This window comes from Ambystoma mexicanum, chromosome 4q (assembly GCF_040938575.1).
Source record: "Ambystoma mexicanum isolate Mex_15411 chromosome 4q, UKY_AmexF1_1, whole genome shotgun sequence".
Taxonomy (NCBI): Eukaryota; Metazoa; Chordata; class Amphibia; order Caudata; family Ambystomatidae; genus Ambystoma; species Ambystoma mexicanum.
In genome coordinates, this window is record NC_090928.1 from 226321269 (window position 1) to 226335814 (window position 14546).

At 47.5% G+C, this 14546-nt stretch overlaps 1 protein-coding gene across 6 annotated transcripts in view; it reads right to left on the minus strand.

The window, feature by feature from the left end:
* Positions 1–14546, minus strand: part of CDK19 (cyclin dependent kinase 19) — a 1825462-nt gene that overhangs the window by 75416 nt on the left and 1735500 nt on the right. For all 6 annotated transcript variants that reach the window (XM_069607768.1, XM_069607765.1, XM_069607766.1 and 3 more), the window contains one exon: positions 5341–5577. In XM_069607768.1, the coding sequence (XP_069463869.1) occupies positions 5341–5577 (237 nt within the window). The remainder of the gene's footprint in view (positions 1–5340; positions 5578–14546) is intronic.

The window sequence follows — 14546 nt, forward strand, 5'->3', positions numbered from 1 at the left end:
ATCAACACCGGTTTTACCTCAATTATAAGCACCTTATCAATCCACTGCCCATATCTTCGAGCAACTGCACATCGTCCCTTTCCTGACAAAAGCAACACCTGCAAAGCCATCCTAGGAATACTTAGGGACAATATCCCATCTAGCCTATCTAATATTCCCACCCAGAAGTCCAACACACGAGAACAATAACACAACATATGAATTTGTGTCCCTTTCTCCTTCCCACATCCCCAACACAAATCATTGTCAGCTAGTCCCAATTTACACATACTTAACGGTGTCCAATATAAACGCCTCAATATTTTCAGGTGAATTAGTCGCAATTCGAGATCCAACTTACTTATATATCCCACCACCCACATAGTTTCCCATTCCTTCTCTGTAATCTCACATCTCAATTCCTTTTTCCATTTCTCCAATACTTCTTTCCCAGAATCAGAAATCGCAGAATTCACTGGCATCAAGTTAATATATGTGCTCACCATCCGTGGTGACAACATGAGAATCTTACTACCCGATGGCACCACTTCTAATGGCCTCATCAGCATTGCCAACCTCTCACCCAATAATGTTTTCAATGTCACAAATCTATTCATTTCCCTCTTGGCTAAATGAAAAGTCCTTTGCAACTCCTCAAATGTTGTATCACATACCCAATACACAAAATCCCTTTCGAGACCCAACTTCTCCAATAAATGAGCTTATTGGCAATCTGTAAACTTGGATTAAGCCATATAGAGGCTCCGTAATTGAGATACATATTCCCCTGAAAAATACTCAACCACCAAATCAAAACTTCCCTAGTTACAGCAATAGTTGGTAGCTTACTACCCCTCCCAGGTAGTCCCCCCATTGAAGCAACAGTACTCAACTTAAATCCATACATTTTATTTCTTTCAATCAACACCCAAAAGGGTTCCGACTCATTCCCCACTGTTAAATAGCGCGCTGCTTTCTTCAGAAGAAACCCTTTATAGTATTTTTCCAAATCTGGGTACCCAAAACCGCCACATTTAGTACTACGCAGCAAAATAAACTTCAGAATCTTCGGCCTCTTCTTTTCCCCCCACAGACATTTTTGAAAAACTTGGTCAGTAGTAGGTATCATTTTTTTTAAAAAACTTCAAAGGCAAAGACTGCATGACACAAAGCACTTTCGGTAAAAGTCATCTGGATTGCATTGATTTTAGCCCAGATCCCCATCGGTAAGCGCTCCCATCTCCTAACATCTTTTCCTAAGGTATCTGCTACTACTTTCTCCACATTGAATTCCACCACTTTTTTAACATCCCTAGTAAGGTAAACACCCAAATACTTCACATGAGACTCAGTCCATCTACAATTCCAATCCAAAAAATTATCCCGTACACAAGTCCTAGTAATCGGAAACACCTCAGTTTTATCCCAATTTATCTTCTGCCCCGATAAATTACTCACCTTATCAAAAATACTTTTCAGAACTACACTACCCTGTTCGGGATTTGCCAGAACCACCACCCTATCATCTACATATGAAAGAATTTTAATTTCTTTATGACCAAACTTCAGACTCCTAATGCCCTGTTCCCCACGTATGTAGGCCAACAACGGTTATTGGAGTGGTTTTGAAGTAGTGGCATACTGTGGAACAAAAGTAACTGTATTCATACTTGCAACAGAAGAGTGGTTGCTAAAAGGAAGTAGCAACCTAGAAAGGAAACATCCTGACAAATATACCAAATGTATTGGAGATGTTTTAACCCATTGTAAAGTTGTAGCTGGAGAAGTCATATACCTATTCTTTTGAACTGTGGCAAATAATCTTGAAGAGACGACAACTAGGATTTTCTTTGATGGAGATTAGAAGGGGATCTTTTCAAACAAACTAGAGAATTGTTACCAGTGGATTTTTGTTTGATGAACTTTTGTTTTGACTTGGAACTGATAAGAACTGGTTCAAGGCTTTACTTTTCCTTTGAACATTTTGCAGCTGACTTTGAAACCTGGGTAAAGGATTTTACCCCGGACAGGTGAAGGTCATCCAAATATTGTTTAATCATTGTTTATTATCTTGCTTTATCATTTAGTTTGAATGTTTGTTGTTTAGAGTGAGGGCCGGTTTACCCATGCTAGAGATTGTTCCCTTAGCTTTAAGGATAGGTAGGGAATTCCTCGTTAGAGTAGGGCAAACAAAGCTTTATTTGCAATGTTTTATTTTAATAAAATGTCTTACTTTTAGAAAGCTACAAGCAATTGTCCGCTTCGCATTACTGACCCCTCACACATACATGAGCAGGGTGGCGCACGGAATTGTCACTACACACCTGTGTGCATTTGAGTCCTGATCCTCTTTGTGCTAATGTGACTGGATTTTTTAAACTACCTTTTTTTAAGTTCCACTTTCATTACAAAATAATTGTTGTTTTTAAAAAAAAAGAGGGTTATGAAACCAATATATGTTCTAATGTGGAGTTAACAGGTGTCATGAACCGTCGTGTACGTCCTTTCTGGTCCTCCTGGTCCCTGACTCGCAGAGGATTGCATGCAGTATTCCTTCCAACATGGCCGCTCGGAACGGAATGCTCCGGATCAGTCTATGCATTCCACGCTGCTCATCCTACAAGAGAGACACGCCCTGTTAGGCAGAAACCTGTGCAGTTCCCTCTGGGACCACTGCAAAAGATTTAAGACTACAGGTGTTTGGCAGTAAACCCACTTGGTAGCAGTCTGTACCACACAGATTCACTTGATAGCTGTGCCTGAGCAGTCAGACTTCCCTCAAGAAGAGTTAGGCAGTATACAGAGTATTCACAATAGGTCAAAAGAACACAGTAGAACAAGTAAACACTGACCAGAGCTTGGTGTAAAAGAGATATAATTATTTATTTAAAACCACATCTAGAAAAACACACAGGCACTAATAGTAAGCAATTCAAAAACACGGTCACTAAAAGATATACACTCCCTTAGAAGAATATTAGACAAGTCTTAAGTAAAGCCCCACTTATTTTCAGACAGCGGTGAGCGCTTAACGCAGATGGCACTCTAATAATTCGTTTTAAAAGGGAGAGAAAAGCAGAGAATAAATTGAAACAGGCCCCAACACTTTTACAAGAACACAACAAGAGAGGAAGGCAAAGTAAAACCGTGAAGTTAGAATTCAGTAGGCTGGATCCACTTTAAGGGGATCAAACGAAATGTGTCCAAGGTCACACGGTTGCAGTGCACAAAAGTCTTGAAAAGGTTCAAAAAGAGTTGGACCAAAGAAAGGGACCAGTTAGAAGGTCAAGGCAGCCAGCCCAGTCCAGAAGGTTAAGGGGTTATTATTACCTTGTAGCAATTTTTAGAAAGGGAGGCCTGGCGGACACGTTACCTTAAAGTGGTGAGAATACTCCAGCGGGGGCAGTTGTTCCTGGCAGCGGATGCAAGTCGGTGCTTCGTCCGGGGGAAGAGAGGATCTCGTCGGGGAGGAAGACAGGAGTCTGTTGCACTGCCAGGGAAGAAACCAGCCACGGAGTTTCTCAGGTAAAAGGAGCGGTCCTTTGATTCGCGGTCCAGTGGTAAGTGGCTATCCGGTTGCCGGGGTGCTTGGCACGGGCAATTCGACCACAAGCCGGTCTGTGGTGCGAAGAGAAGAAGGTAAACTGGTTGTGCCCACCAGTCAGGGGAAGAAGCCTCTCCAGCCAGGAGATCTTCTCTGTCGTCGGGAAGTGGTGAGTCGGTTCCGCAGGGCTCCACTGGTGGTGTCGTCGTGGTAGGTCGGCTCAGCTTCTCCCTCATCGGATTCTCAGGTCCTGTGGCGACTTCTGAAGTTCCAGTCCCCAAAGCCCTGCTTTTATGCAGCACACCCCCATTCACTCAGCCTAGCTGTCAATCAAGCATGCCAAGTGGTGAGCGGGCCGGCTCACCACTTGGGCCAATCACACAAGAGTGCGACTTGAGTTACCAAGGTAACTCAGTCCAGGGTGCCTAAACCCTCTCCCACACCCCCTGTGGTACCCAGACAGAGTGGCACCACTTTTGGAGGCTTCTGTGGAGAAGCCCGCCAAAAAAGTGGATCAAAGGGCTCGACTTGGGTTGGAGTCACAGAAGAGAACACAAACGCCATTTTAGAATAGAGTCCTGGCAAAAAATACCAACCGGCGAATTAATATTAAATAAATAAACCGGCGGTATGTTCGAGGCTATGAGAATTAAATAATTAAAGTTGGTAGCTTCGAACAATGGGAAAATCCCATAGGGATATATTTGCGGTCGAATATAAAAAGTAGTATCCACTGCCACCAGCCAAAACTCGATCAGGGGGGACGGAGACGTGCCCCCTCGACTAACAGACCCCGGGCAATCGTATTGCCCCGACCAGTACGTCCACAATATGATGGTTTGTACTGGTTTCTGTTAATAATTTGGGACTAGTAAAGCCAATGGTGACTTTACATGCCCTGGGAGACAGTAGTCAGTCCCAGGGTATGGAGTCTATGGTGGGGTGTCACTATGACACCCCTGTGTCACTGCACGGAGGGTGCTGTGTAACACACATAGTAAAAACACATGAGACCCTATGGAGTAAAGGACCCCATAGCCCATAAAACACATTAACAGTCAAAGGAACACCATAAATCATGTCCAAGAGTGGGAGAAAAAAAGAGTCTCACTCTTGGCAGGAGAAAAAAAACAAACTCCAGAAATCTAGCAAAGCTGCTGGGGGAATCACTAGGTTAGGAAATTCAGCCTAAAGAGAGAATTCTCCCTAACACGCCCCCGCGGCTCTGCGCATCTCAACGCTACCGCTACCTGTAGTCGGACGTGCTTTGCCGGAGTTCGATCGGGGCTCTCGCTTGATTCCTTGTTCCCAGCTCCTTGATTCCCCGTCCTATTCCTACCCTCTCCAAACTCCTGGAAAACCTTCTGCGCTCAAGTCACGGTCCTCCGTGCCTCAGAGCGTAACTTGTTTGCTTCCTGGTGTTACCCTGGACTTTCTGAACGCTCCTGGAAACTGAACCGCTATCCTCACGCTGGACGCCGAAGATCAGCGTTCAGGTCTATACAAATCCCGGACCGTAAAAAAGAAGAAATCCCAGAAGGTCGCAAGTACTCAACAAAAACAGGTGAGACGGGGAGAGATTTGTGACAACAGGCGAAAATAACAAGCTTTTCAGATCAGTTGCTTCAGCACACAATGTTTGTTGTCCAATTATTCATTGGACTACATAAACACTTATGAAAGCGTGGTGTCTCACAACAAACAAGATGTCCTTGACGTTGGGCAATATAAATTCCCCAACCCTGCATTGTCTCAGTAAATCTGCTAGTGAATAAAATGCAATTTATTTAAAACAAGATGAACACTCAACCACCCACCTGATAATCCGAGGGTATCACAGGGCCACCCGAGTTAGTGCCTGAAGGCCCTATCCGTGGCTTCTTGTTTTGCGGTCCTTGATTGAGGCCAGTGTCCTGACTGTGCTGTAGGCCGAGACCAGGGATCCCACTTCCTGTTGTTCCATTGGTATGGGTGCTGCTCTGCTGCTGCTGCATTTGCTGTTGTTGCTGTGGGGCAGTCTGTTGCTGAACTGCAGTTTGCTGGTGGTGTTGGTTCTGAAAAAAGGGCAAGCATGCTTTAAGCTGTGTTTTTCATTAAAGGCTTCTGCATTGTTTACTCAAAGAACAATGAGCCTGAGTCACTCAGCTTTTTCCAGGCATAAGTGAAGTCTGAAGTTGTACATGTGCCTGTCACAAAACAAGATATGACTTGAGAACATGAATTCCTATTGTGTAAGTTACGACAAACCTGTATGGATGCTTAAATTACTAATACATCTGAACATGTGGTCTGGAGAAGAGAAATGCAAATGTTGCAGAACATTCACTAAGTCATTGATTGTATGTGTATTCACAAACATTTGCAAATGCATTTTCCACACTTACCTGCATAACTACTTAAACCTGAGTGCTCAAGACGAAAATTGCCAATAGTTGTGGTAAAGTACACTGATTGCTTGCAAATTAGCAACATGTGTGCAAGAAGTGACCACAGCTATAGATAAATCATGTGCAGCTTCAAAGAAATAGGAATTACAAAGTTAAGACATTTTAAATCTCATTTTAGCAACTGTATACAATGAGCAAGCTGCACATTGCGTAAATTATGCATCCACATTTTCAGGGGTATGGGTGCATCTTCACGAACATAGACACCTTTATAACTGAGCTCTGATGAAACGAAGACAGCAGCCTTTGGTGGGTCTCCCTTGGCTTGGAGCTCTCTGTTCAGGCCTGCACTATGGCCTTTGTACAAGCCAATCCCCACATTTAAGAATCCTGGAATTAAATTGGATAACAAATTTCCTCATATTTCCCAGATTAATCAAACCTCTTCACCCTGCCATTTCTATCTAAATCTCTGTCAAATATTTCCCTTCTACACACTTTAAGCTTGGATCTCAGGTGCCTCTGCCTTCATCCAATGACTCTTGGACTATGCCAATTATTTCGTACTTGGTTTTCCAGACTATCTTACCCAACAGCTGCAAATCTTGCAGGGTTCTTCTGCAGCTCAACTGGTTTTTGGTCTGACAAGCCACTGACATTTAATCGTACTTGGCTAAACTGCACCGGTTCTTGTCAAGCAGTGGCTCGGGTTTAAAGCCCACTATATTGTCTACCGGTATCTCTCAACCAGAAGTCCTTTCTCTCATCCCAACTTCCTCCATATCAGCTCAGTAGACATCTTCGATCATTAAGTTGAGCCATTCTTTCTACAACTATTTCATCAACTCTGCACCTGGGGCCAAGTTCTCTCGATACTTGCGTCCATTCTCTGTAACTCCCTACCTGTATCTATCAGGAAATTACTATTACTCACTGTAGTGACTAGAGTACTCATAGTTCATAGTCCCCTTTCCTCCATCCTTGTGGGTGTCCCCCAACAAGGGGACGGTTCCAGACCTTTTGGCAGCAAACAACTGAGCCCCCTCCGGTGCCTCACCTCATTCCCATTTGAACACATTACCGCCTGACCATACTCTGCATTGCGCCTGGAGCTGGTATTCAGTGAGTAGTGTAGAGGAGGTCCCAAATAAAGCCTGCACTCTCATCGCCCATTTTTAAGTAACAGGAACGTTCACACCAAAATATGTGACGTATGATGAGCAAATAAACCAGCAGAGAGCCGCAGTAGGGCTCTGCCAGGTGCCTATCAGATGGACAACACCTGTTGAAATACCAATACCCAGAAAACCATGGACAGTAAGGTATACATTGAGAAAACCCTACCAGCAAATGAGACAAAATGAAGATTGCCTAAACACCGTTTCAGAAGAAACCAAGAAGGCCTTAATGGAAGACGAATGGTGACGTCACGAGAGCCAGGACGGACTCACAGACAGAAGATATGACGACCCAAGGATGACACAAAGACGAAATACCATGAATAAGGATATCGTGAACCTAGAAGAAGAAAGCGAGGTTGAAATACAAAGAAGCTTAAGCTGTAAGCAGGATAAAGATATTCAACCAGCTAACGCCTGTACATATGCTTGTAACCGCAAGAAAGCTAAGAAAACAGTGTGGCTTGCTATGCTAAGTAAAAGAATAGAGCGGCAAGCGCCATTGTACACATTCTACCTCAAAACGAAGCACATTATATAAGTGCAAGTCCACTTTGCACTAAAAGCAGAATCAATTCAGGTTACTAGAGGCCATAGGACAAGATTTGTTTTCTGGCTAAACGAGAAGAGACGGCTGAATCGAGGAGCCAAGGAGGAGCCAGGGTCAGACCAATAGAAGGAACGAACAGTAGCTTCACATAATTGAAACTTAAGAACAGAATATCCTGTCTTTGGAAAGTCGAGATAAGGAGGCGTAGGCAGGTGGCAAGCCGAGTAAGAATTAAATGCACAAATTGAGAGAAACTCAGAAAATTCAGGCACAGGTTCACACCTACGCTTGGCATCCGCCCAGACAGAGATATCCAAAATTTTCGAGACAAGAAGATGCAGTTTCGAGACGAACCACAGTGAACTAATTGACACATAGCCACTAAAGTAATGACTGATAGAGGGAAGGTCGGGTGAATTGGGGGACACCCGGCACCTGGCTGACCGTTCTGCGTACTGCTAAGCAAAGTGGAAATGTATGCATGGGGTTGATGCCAACCCAATCACGATGGACCAAATAATCTAGGGTCCTATAGATAGCAGAACCAATGGGACGCCGTACTCTTAGTGACGTCTACAATAGTCATATTTGAAGTGAGGACTTAGACACCCACCTGATAGTGTTTATCCAATCCCCTCACTCCGTTATCATATACAGATATAGTACCTATATTAAAGTTACTTTTTCCTAACCAATAGAATTGCATGTTAACTTTTGAGTGTTATACGTCAATTATGACGCGTTTTGATTATAAATGTTACTGTTAGTATGAAAATAGTTGGAGTTGAAGCGAGACGGACTATCGCATCACTGCTGATTTCTATGACTCCTGTTTTTTGTACTTGCCATTAAACGGACTCCCTTTGCCAAACCATTGAGTTGTCTTTATTGATTGGTGTTGGAGTAATAAATCTGCACCCCCATCCATCTAAAGGTGCAGCTATCTCGTCTTAAAGTACTTCGGAGAAAACCTCAACCCTATGGGCCGGCTGGGGGTCTCCCCAGTACAGTAGTGCTTACAGAAGGCCAACGACGTGGTCCAAGTAGCCGCCTTGCTGATGACATCCCAAGAAGCATGTCTTTGAAACGCGACAGTCGTGGCGCCTTGGCTCTGACCGCATGGGCATAAATCCCCTCCGAAACAGGATTGCCCAGGGCTGTGTATGCCTGTGAGATGGCCTGAAGCATCCAATGGGCGTTGGAAGCCTTATAAGCGTGGGAGCCTGAGGAGGAGCCCCCAAAACTCAAAAACAATGCCTCACACTTTCTGAAGGATTTTGTCGGAGAGAGATAAAACTTGAGGACCCTCTTGAGGTCCAACAAATGCAGGGCCCTCTTCGCCTCTGACTGCAGGTTCGGGAAGAACACCGGCAGGCAGATCACTTGATTCAGATGAAATGGAGAGACTACCTTTGGCAAGAAATTTGGGTGCGTGCGCAAGATGACCTTGTCGTGGTGTAGGGCTCATGCGAGGAGAACGCCTGCAGCTCACTAATCCTGCGCACAGAGGTGAGAGCCACCAGTAAAACTGTCTTTAGTGTCTATAAGCGGATGTCCACAGAGGCCAGCAGATCGAAAGGCTTGCACTACAATGCTGCAAGAACCACACTGAGGTCCCAGACCGGGTGCAACCTATACACTGGCAGAAAAACTGGCAGAAAAAGCCTAGACAACCCCAAACACATGCCTTGGGGAATTCTTGTAGGCCCCAATGGCCGCCAGATAAGTGCGGCTCGTATCCACCGCAACTCCAGAACAGCCCAGGTGTGCTGAAAAAGTCAGTACGCCATCCAGAGGTTAGGTGACAGGGTCCAGACCCTTGTCATGGGCCCAATGGCAGAACCTAGTCCAAACCTAGTCCATTTACTCTTATACTGAGACTGAGTCGAGGGCCCCCTGGCCTGCTGAATGAAGTCCCCGTTGTCATCCGAAAATTGAGCATTCTGAAGCCTCAGCTGGTCAGGTACCAGGCTGCCAGCGCCAGCTTGGCCAGATCCAGATTTGCCACCACCCTGCTCTGCTGCGTCAGGAATCCCCTGCTGGAGATCGGAAGGTCCGTTGGAGCAGAGGGGTGGGCAGGAACGCATAACACCTGCGGCCGTGCCAACAGATCTTCAAGGCATCTCCCAGAGACTTCTGACCCCATCCTGCCCAAACTGGGGGCACTTGGAATTCAGAGGGGATGCAAACAAATCCAGGTCCACGAACCCCTAACGGTGGAAAAGGGCAACAAGGAGTCAGTGCGCAACTCCCGCTCGTAAGTGTTGGATCCAAGGCGGCTCAGATGGTCTAATTCTGCATTGCTGTCCACAGGAATAGGACTGCTGAAATTCAAACTCTCTCTGTCAGGGCCCATTCCCAGATCGATACCGCCTCCATGCAGAGGAGGGGAACCGGGTGCCACCCTGCTTGTTCAGGTAAAACATCGTACTAGAATTGTCCGTTCTGACCAGGACCTACTTGCCCCTGATGAGGGGCAAAAACGCCTTGAGGGCCAGGCCACAGCCACCACTGAGGAACGTGGCTGCAGTGGAAAGAGAGGAGGATTGGCTCGCCGTCCGTCAGACTTAAGTTGCTGTCCAACTTCATGTTCATCTGGGCATTGGCCCTGAGCTTCTCCCAGACCTTTCGCGCCACCTGCCAGACCGGATCATGGTGCGCTTCCATAAGACCTCTCCTAGCACTCGCATCTCTTGGGGGGCATCCTCGGGCAGAGGGAATCCCAAGAACTCTGCCAGGCCTTGGAGGCGGTCATGAAAGGCCTTAACAGATACCAAGGTTTCATCGCCCTAGGCGTCAACATCCTCATCATCATCACTGCCCCCTCCCCCCTTTTTCACAGACCAAGGGGAAGCTGGGCCCTGGGACACAGGTGCTAGCGGGGTCCCCCCCAGATCCGGAGCCGCAGACAGGTCCAACGGCTGGTGAGGGGGAGGTGTTGGTGGTAAAGGAGGAGCCAAAGGGTCAGAACAACCGGTAGGTCCTGGACCAGGGGAGGAACTGGCACTGGAACCGGCAGCGCCGGAGGAACTGGAGGAGTGCCCAGAGGAGCGGACCGGGGTGCCCCACCTGCGGGATGACCTCATTCACAATGTCCTTCTGGAGGCCCTTCATCTGAGGGGAACGCATGAGGAAGAGGAAGTGCCCGAAGAAGCAGTCCTTGCAAGCTGCCAGGCCCCTAGGGGCGTGGCCCTCCGAGGTGGTGGGCCTCTGCTCCTGGTCAAAGCGCTGAGCCACCTGGTGCATGTGACCGTAAGGCTGTGAGGAGTAGATGTATCCCTGAGGAGACCAGAAGCCTGCACCGTAGGATCTGCTGCCGCTTCTAGAGGGAAGGGGGCTGGGATAATCTTGCAAAGCCCATTTGATGGGCAAAAGCACTGGCGGGCCCTGAGCAGATCCAGGCTCCGCTATGTGCCTCTATGGCATTTTGAAGCCTTGTGCCACGCCCTGGGTGGGAGGGCGTGGAGGTCCTGAGCCAAGTGTCATGCGTCTGGGTACCTGTAGGCTGTGGCATAGATATAGATAAGGCGGCCAATGAAAGTTCCATCACTTTTTTCTTTAACAGTGTGGTGACGGTCTAGCTTTTTCCTAAATCACTGCTGACTGGGAGGGACTTTACACACTTCCTCCCAGCAACCTGTGCGTTGCAACCACGGAGTTACGCTTTCGCTTTCCTCCCTTGGTAACGCTCAGTGTTCTGTCCTCTCGCTATTTGAATTTACTTCCCTTTTGGTTCCTTTCGGATTCTTTACTCCAAACCCCCTGCCCCCCATTTACTTTCCTCTTCCTTTCCGTTTTGGCAGTTTCCTTTGCCGCCTCCTTCGGTCCTCGCGTTCTGCGAACTTCCTGCCCGCAGCTGTTACGGCTGTGCTCTGGTGTCAGTTTTCACTTGCCCACGCTGCTACCCGCTCACTGAAGTCGACATTGGAATACAGTACAGAGAGCTTCCTCGCAACAAACAACAACAGAAAATTTCTGCCTGCAACAACATCTGGCTATTGGGGTTTTTTCAGCTTCCTGCTTTTTCCCCAATTTTTCGCCTACCTCGGTGGAGGAGCCACAGGGCTACAGCTCACCGGTGGCCACTGTGGCTTCCTATCGAGACAGGTCGCCACCACAGAAACGTAACGAGAAACACAAATACAGACAAAGCCAGGGCCACTATCGATCAGACTCCAGTACTTCAGACGAGGAGATGGAGGAGGGCAGTGGGTCAGAAGAGGCTCAACCAGTCTATGACACCAAGGGAGGGCTCAGACACGGGAGGGTAAAGCTTGGGTTTTGCACCCTCATGATCCCTCTGGTAGGCACTGAGCCCTCAGCCGGACTGCCGGTAGTGGTAACGCCCATGCTCACGGCCTTGCAGCGAGCTCCGGTAGGCTGGACGCCCTTGGCACCTGTGCCGGTAGCCATATTGGATCGTGCTGAGGACAGACTCTTGGAGGAGGCACTCGATGATCCCTTACCCCCTGGGGCAGAAGAAAGGGACGAACTTGATCACCCTTCCGAGGACAGCCTGGTAGGGCCCCTGAGCCCCTCAGCTTGGGAGCCGGGACAGCTTCAGGTCTGCCCCCGCAGTGTCATGACCTACAGAACGCGCCCCTTTTGGACTTCCTGGTCCTTGTCTCAACGGGGCTTGCACTCCCTGGTACTCCCAACATGGCCGTCCAGTGTGAAACACCTTCCTCACTCTACACGTTGGACGTACCGTGTTCTATTAATAGACCACGCCCCCGCAGCTCCGCGCATCTCAATGCTATTGCGAAGTAGCGACCAGACGTGTGCTCCGTAGCTCACGGTATTGCTTCCCTGATTCTGTCCCTACTAACTCCATTCCTAGTCCCTCTCCTTTCTTCTTACTTCCTGGACTCATGTGCTGAGTAGTGCACTTTCCTAATTTCCTGGATTCCTGGATCGTTGTATCCCGGAACTTTGAACGCACGCTGGAGTCGGAAGAGACTCGTGCAGCCTTATTCAAGACCCGATCCGTCCGCAAGTAGGCATCGACCAAGAAATCCAGCAAAGATCGGACTCAGGTGAGAAGGGGGGGAACGAACTCCTTGGCAGTTTGAGACGACATCCGACCGAACTCGATATGGAAATGGAAGCAGCTGTTCAGAACCTGATGCGTGGCATGCAAGAACTAACAACCGAGGTACAGAAACTAAAGGCGTAAAACGCTGCTCTCAAACAATTAGTTCTATCCCGTGATTCTGCCACAAAAGAAAGTGTGTTGCTGGGCGGCATAGTTGACAAATACGATGGGTCGGCAAAACCCCTTCGTGGATTCCTGGATTCATGTTTGGTCCACTTTACTTTTAAGCCCTACTACTTTTCGACTCCCAGGGCTAAGGTGGGTTTCATAATTTCTCACCTTTCAGGAAATGCCTTAACCTGGGCTACGCCTCTCGTTAATTCCGGCGATGCTCTCCTAGATGACTATGATGGGTTAATACAAGCCCTTAAAACCATGTTTGACCGCCCAGAGCAGGTCTATAGTGCCCAGGAACGCCTGTTAGACTTTCAGCAGGGATCCCAGGATATGCTCACCTTTGTAACCCGATTCAAGCAATTAGCCAAAAAAACTGATTGGTCCCCTGAGGCGAGTTTTACCCTTTTCAGGAGAGGACTGAATGAGGAAATTAAGGATGAGTTGGCCAGAGTGGCTCGCCCAAACTCATTCCAGGCACTAATGGACCTTGCCATGCAAATAGACTTTCGTATCCAGGAAAGGAAGGCAGAGAAGAAGAAATCCAGAGGAAATCCTCCGAAAGTGTCCTTTGAGAGCACCACCAAGATGGACACAAACCCAGGCTCAGTCACTGAACCAGAACCCATGCAGAACAGAGCCTTCCGTGGACCTATATCCCCGAAAGAAAGGAGGAGAAGGATTCATACGGGGTTGTGCATGTATTGTGCCTCAGATAAACACTTGGTTAGGGAATGTCCTCTAGCCCCTCCTCGGCGTTCAGTAAACGCCAGCTCCCGATCCTAGATGGAGCAGAGCTTCGGGAGAGAGATGTTTGCTCTGAATCAATTCCATCCTTGAACTCTCCTGGACAAAACAATTTGGTGATACTGCAGGCCTTCCTATAGCCCTCCAAGAATAAGACCTATTCCATTTTGGCCTTGGTAGACTGCAGAGCTATGGGAATATTCATTGATCAAGATTGGGTTGTTAGTCATCACATCCCATACGAGACACGAAGCACTATGCAGCTGGTGGAAGCAATTAACGGAAGACCCCACACTTCAGGGCCCATAAGCCTGCAGAGTAAAGAGATCCAGCTTTCTATAAACCATCACCAAGAGCGGATTAGACTCGACATCATTAAGTGAGCTCATTACCCAATGGTATTGGGTATGCCCTGGTTACAGAAGCACAATCCGTATATCAATTGGACAGCAGGATCAATATTCCTAGGCTCAGAGTTTTGTATGTCCCACTGTCTATTCCTGGATCCCTCCTTGACACCCCCTAAAGTACCACCAAGAGACCAGCAAACACCACTCATGGTTTCCAATATCATACAAGTCCCTGAGGCCTATTAGGGATATGCTGATGTATTTTCAACTACCATAGTCCAGGCCTTACCCCCTCACAGACCTGAAGACTGCGCCATAGATTCAGATCCCTCAGCAGTGATTCCCTTCGGCAGAATGTTCATCCTTTCCGAACCTGAGAAAAAGGCCCTCCGAGAATACCTGGATACCAACCTTGAAAATGGCACCATAAGACCTTCAAAATCTCCAGCGGGTGCTTCGTTGTTCTTTGTTCCCAAGAAGGACACCAAGGAACTCAGACCTTGCCTCGACTATCGTGGCTTAAATCAATGCACCCTCAAAGACCGGTACCCATTGCCCTTGATCTCGGATATCCTGGAAGCTGTGAGAGGCGCCGTAATATT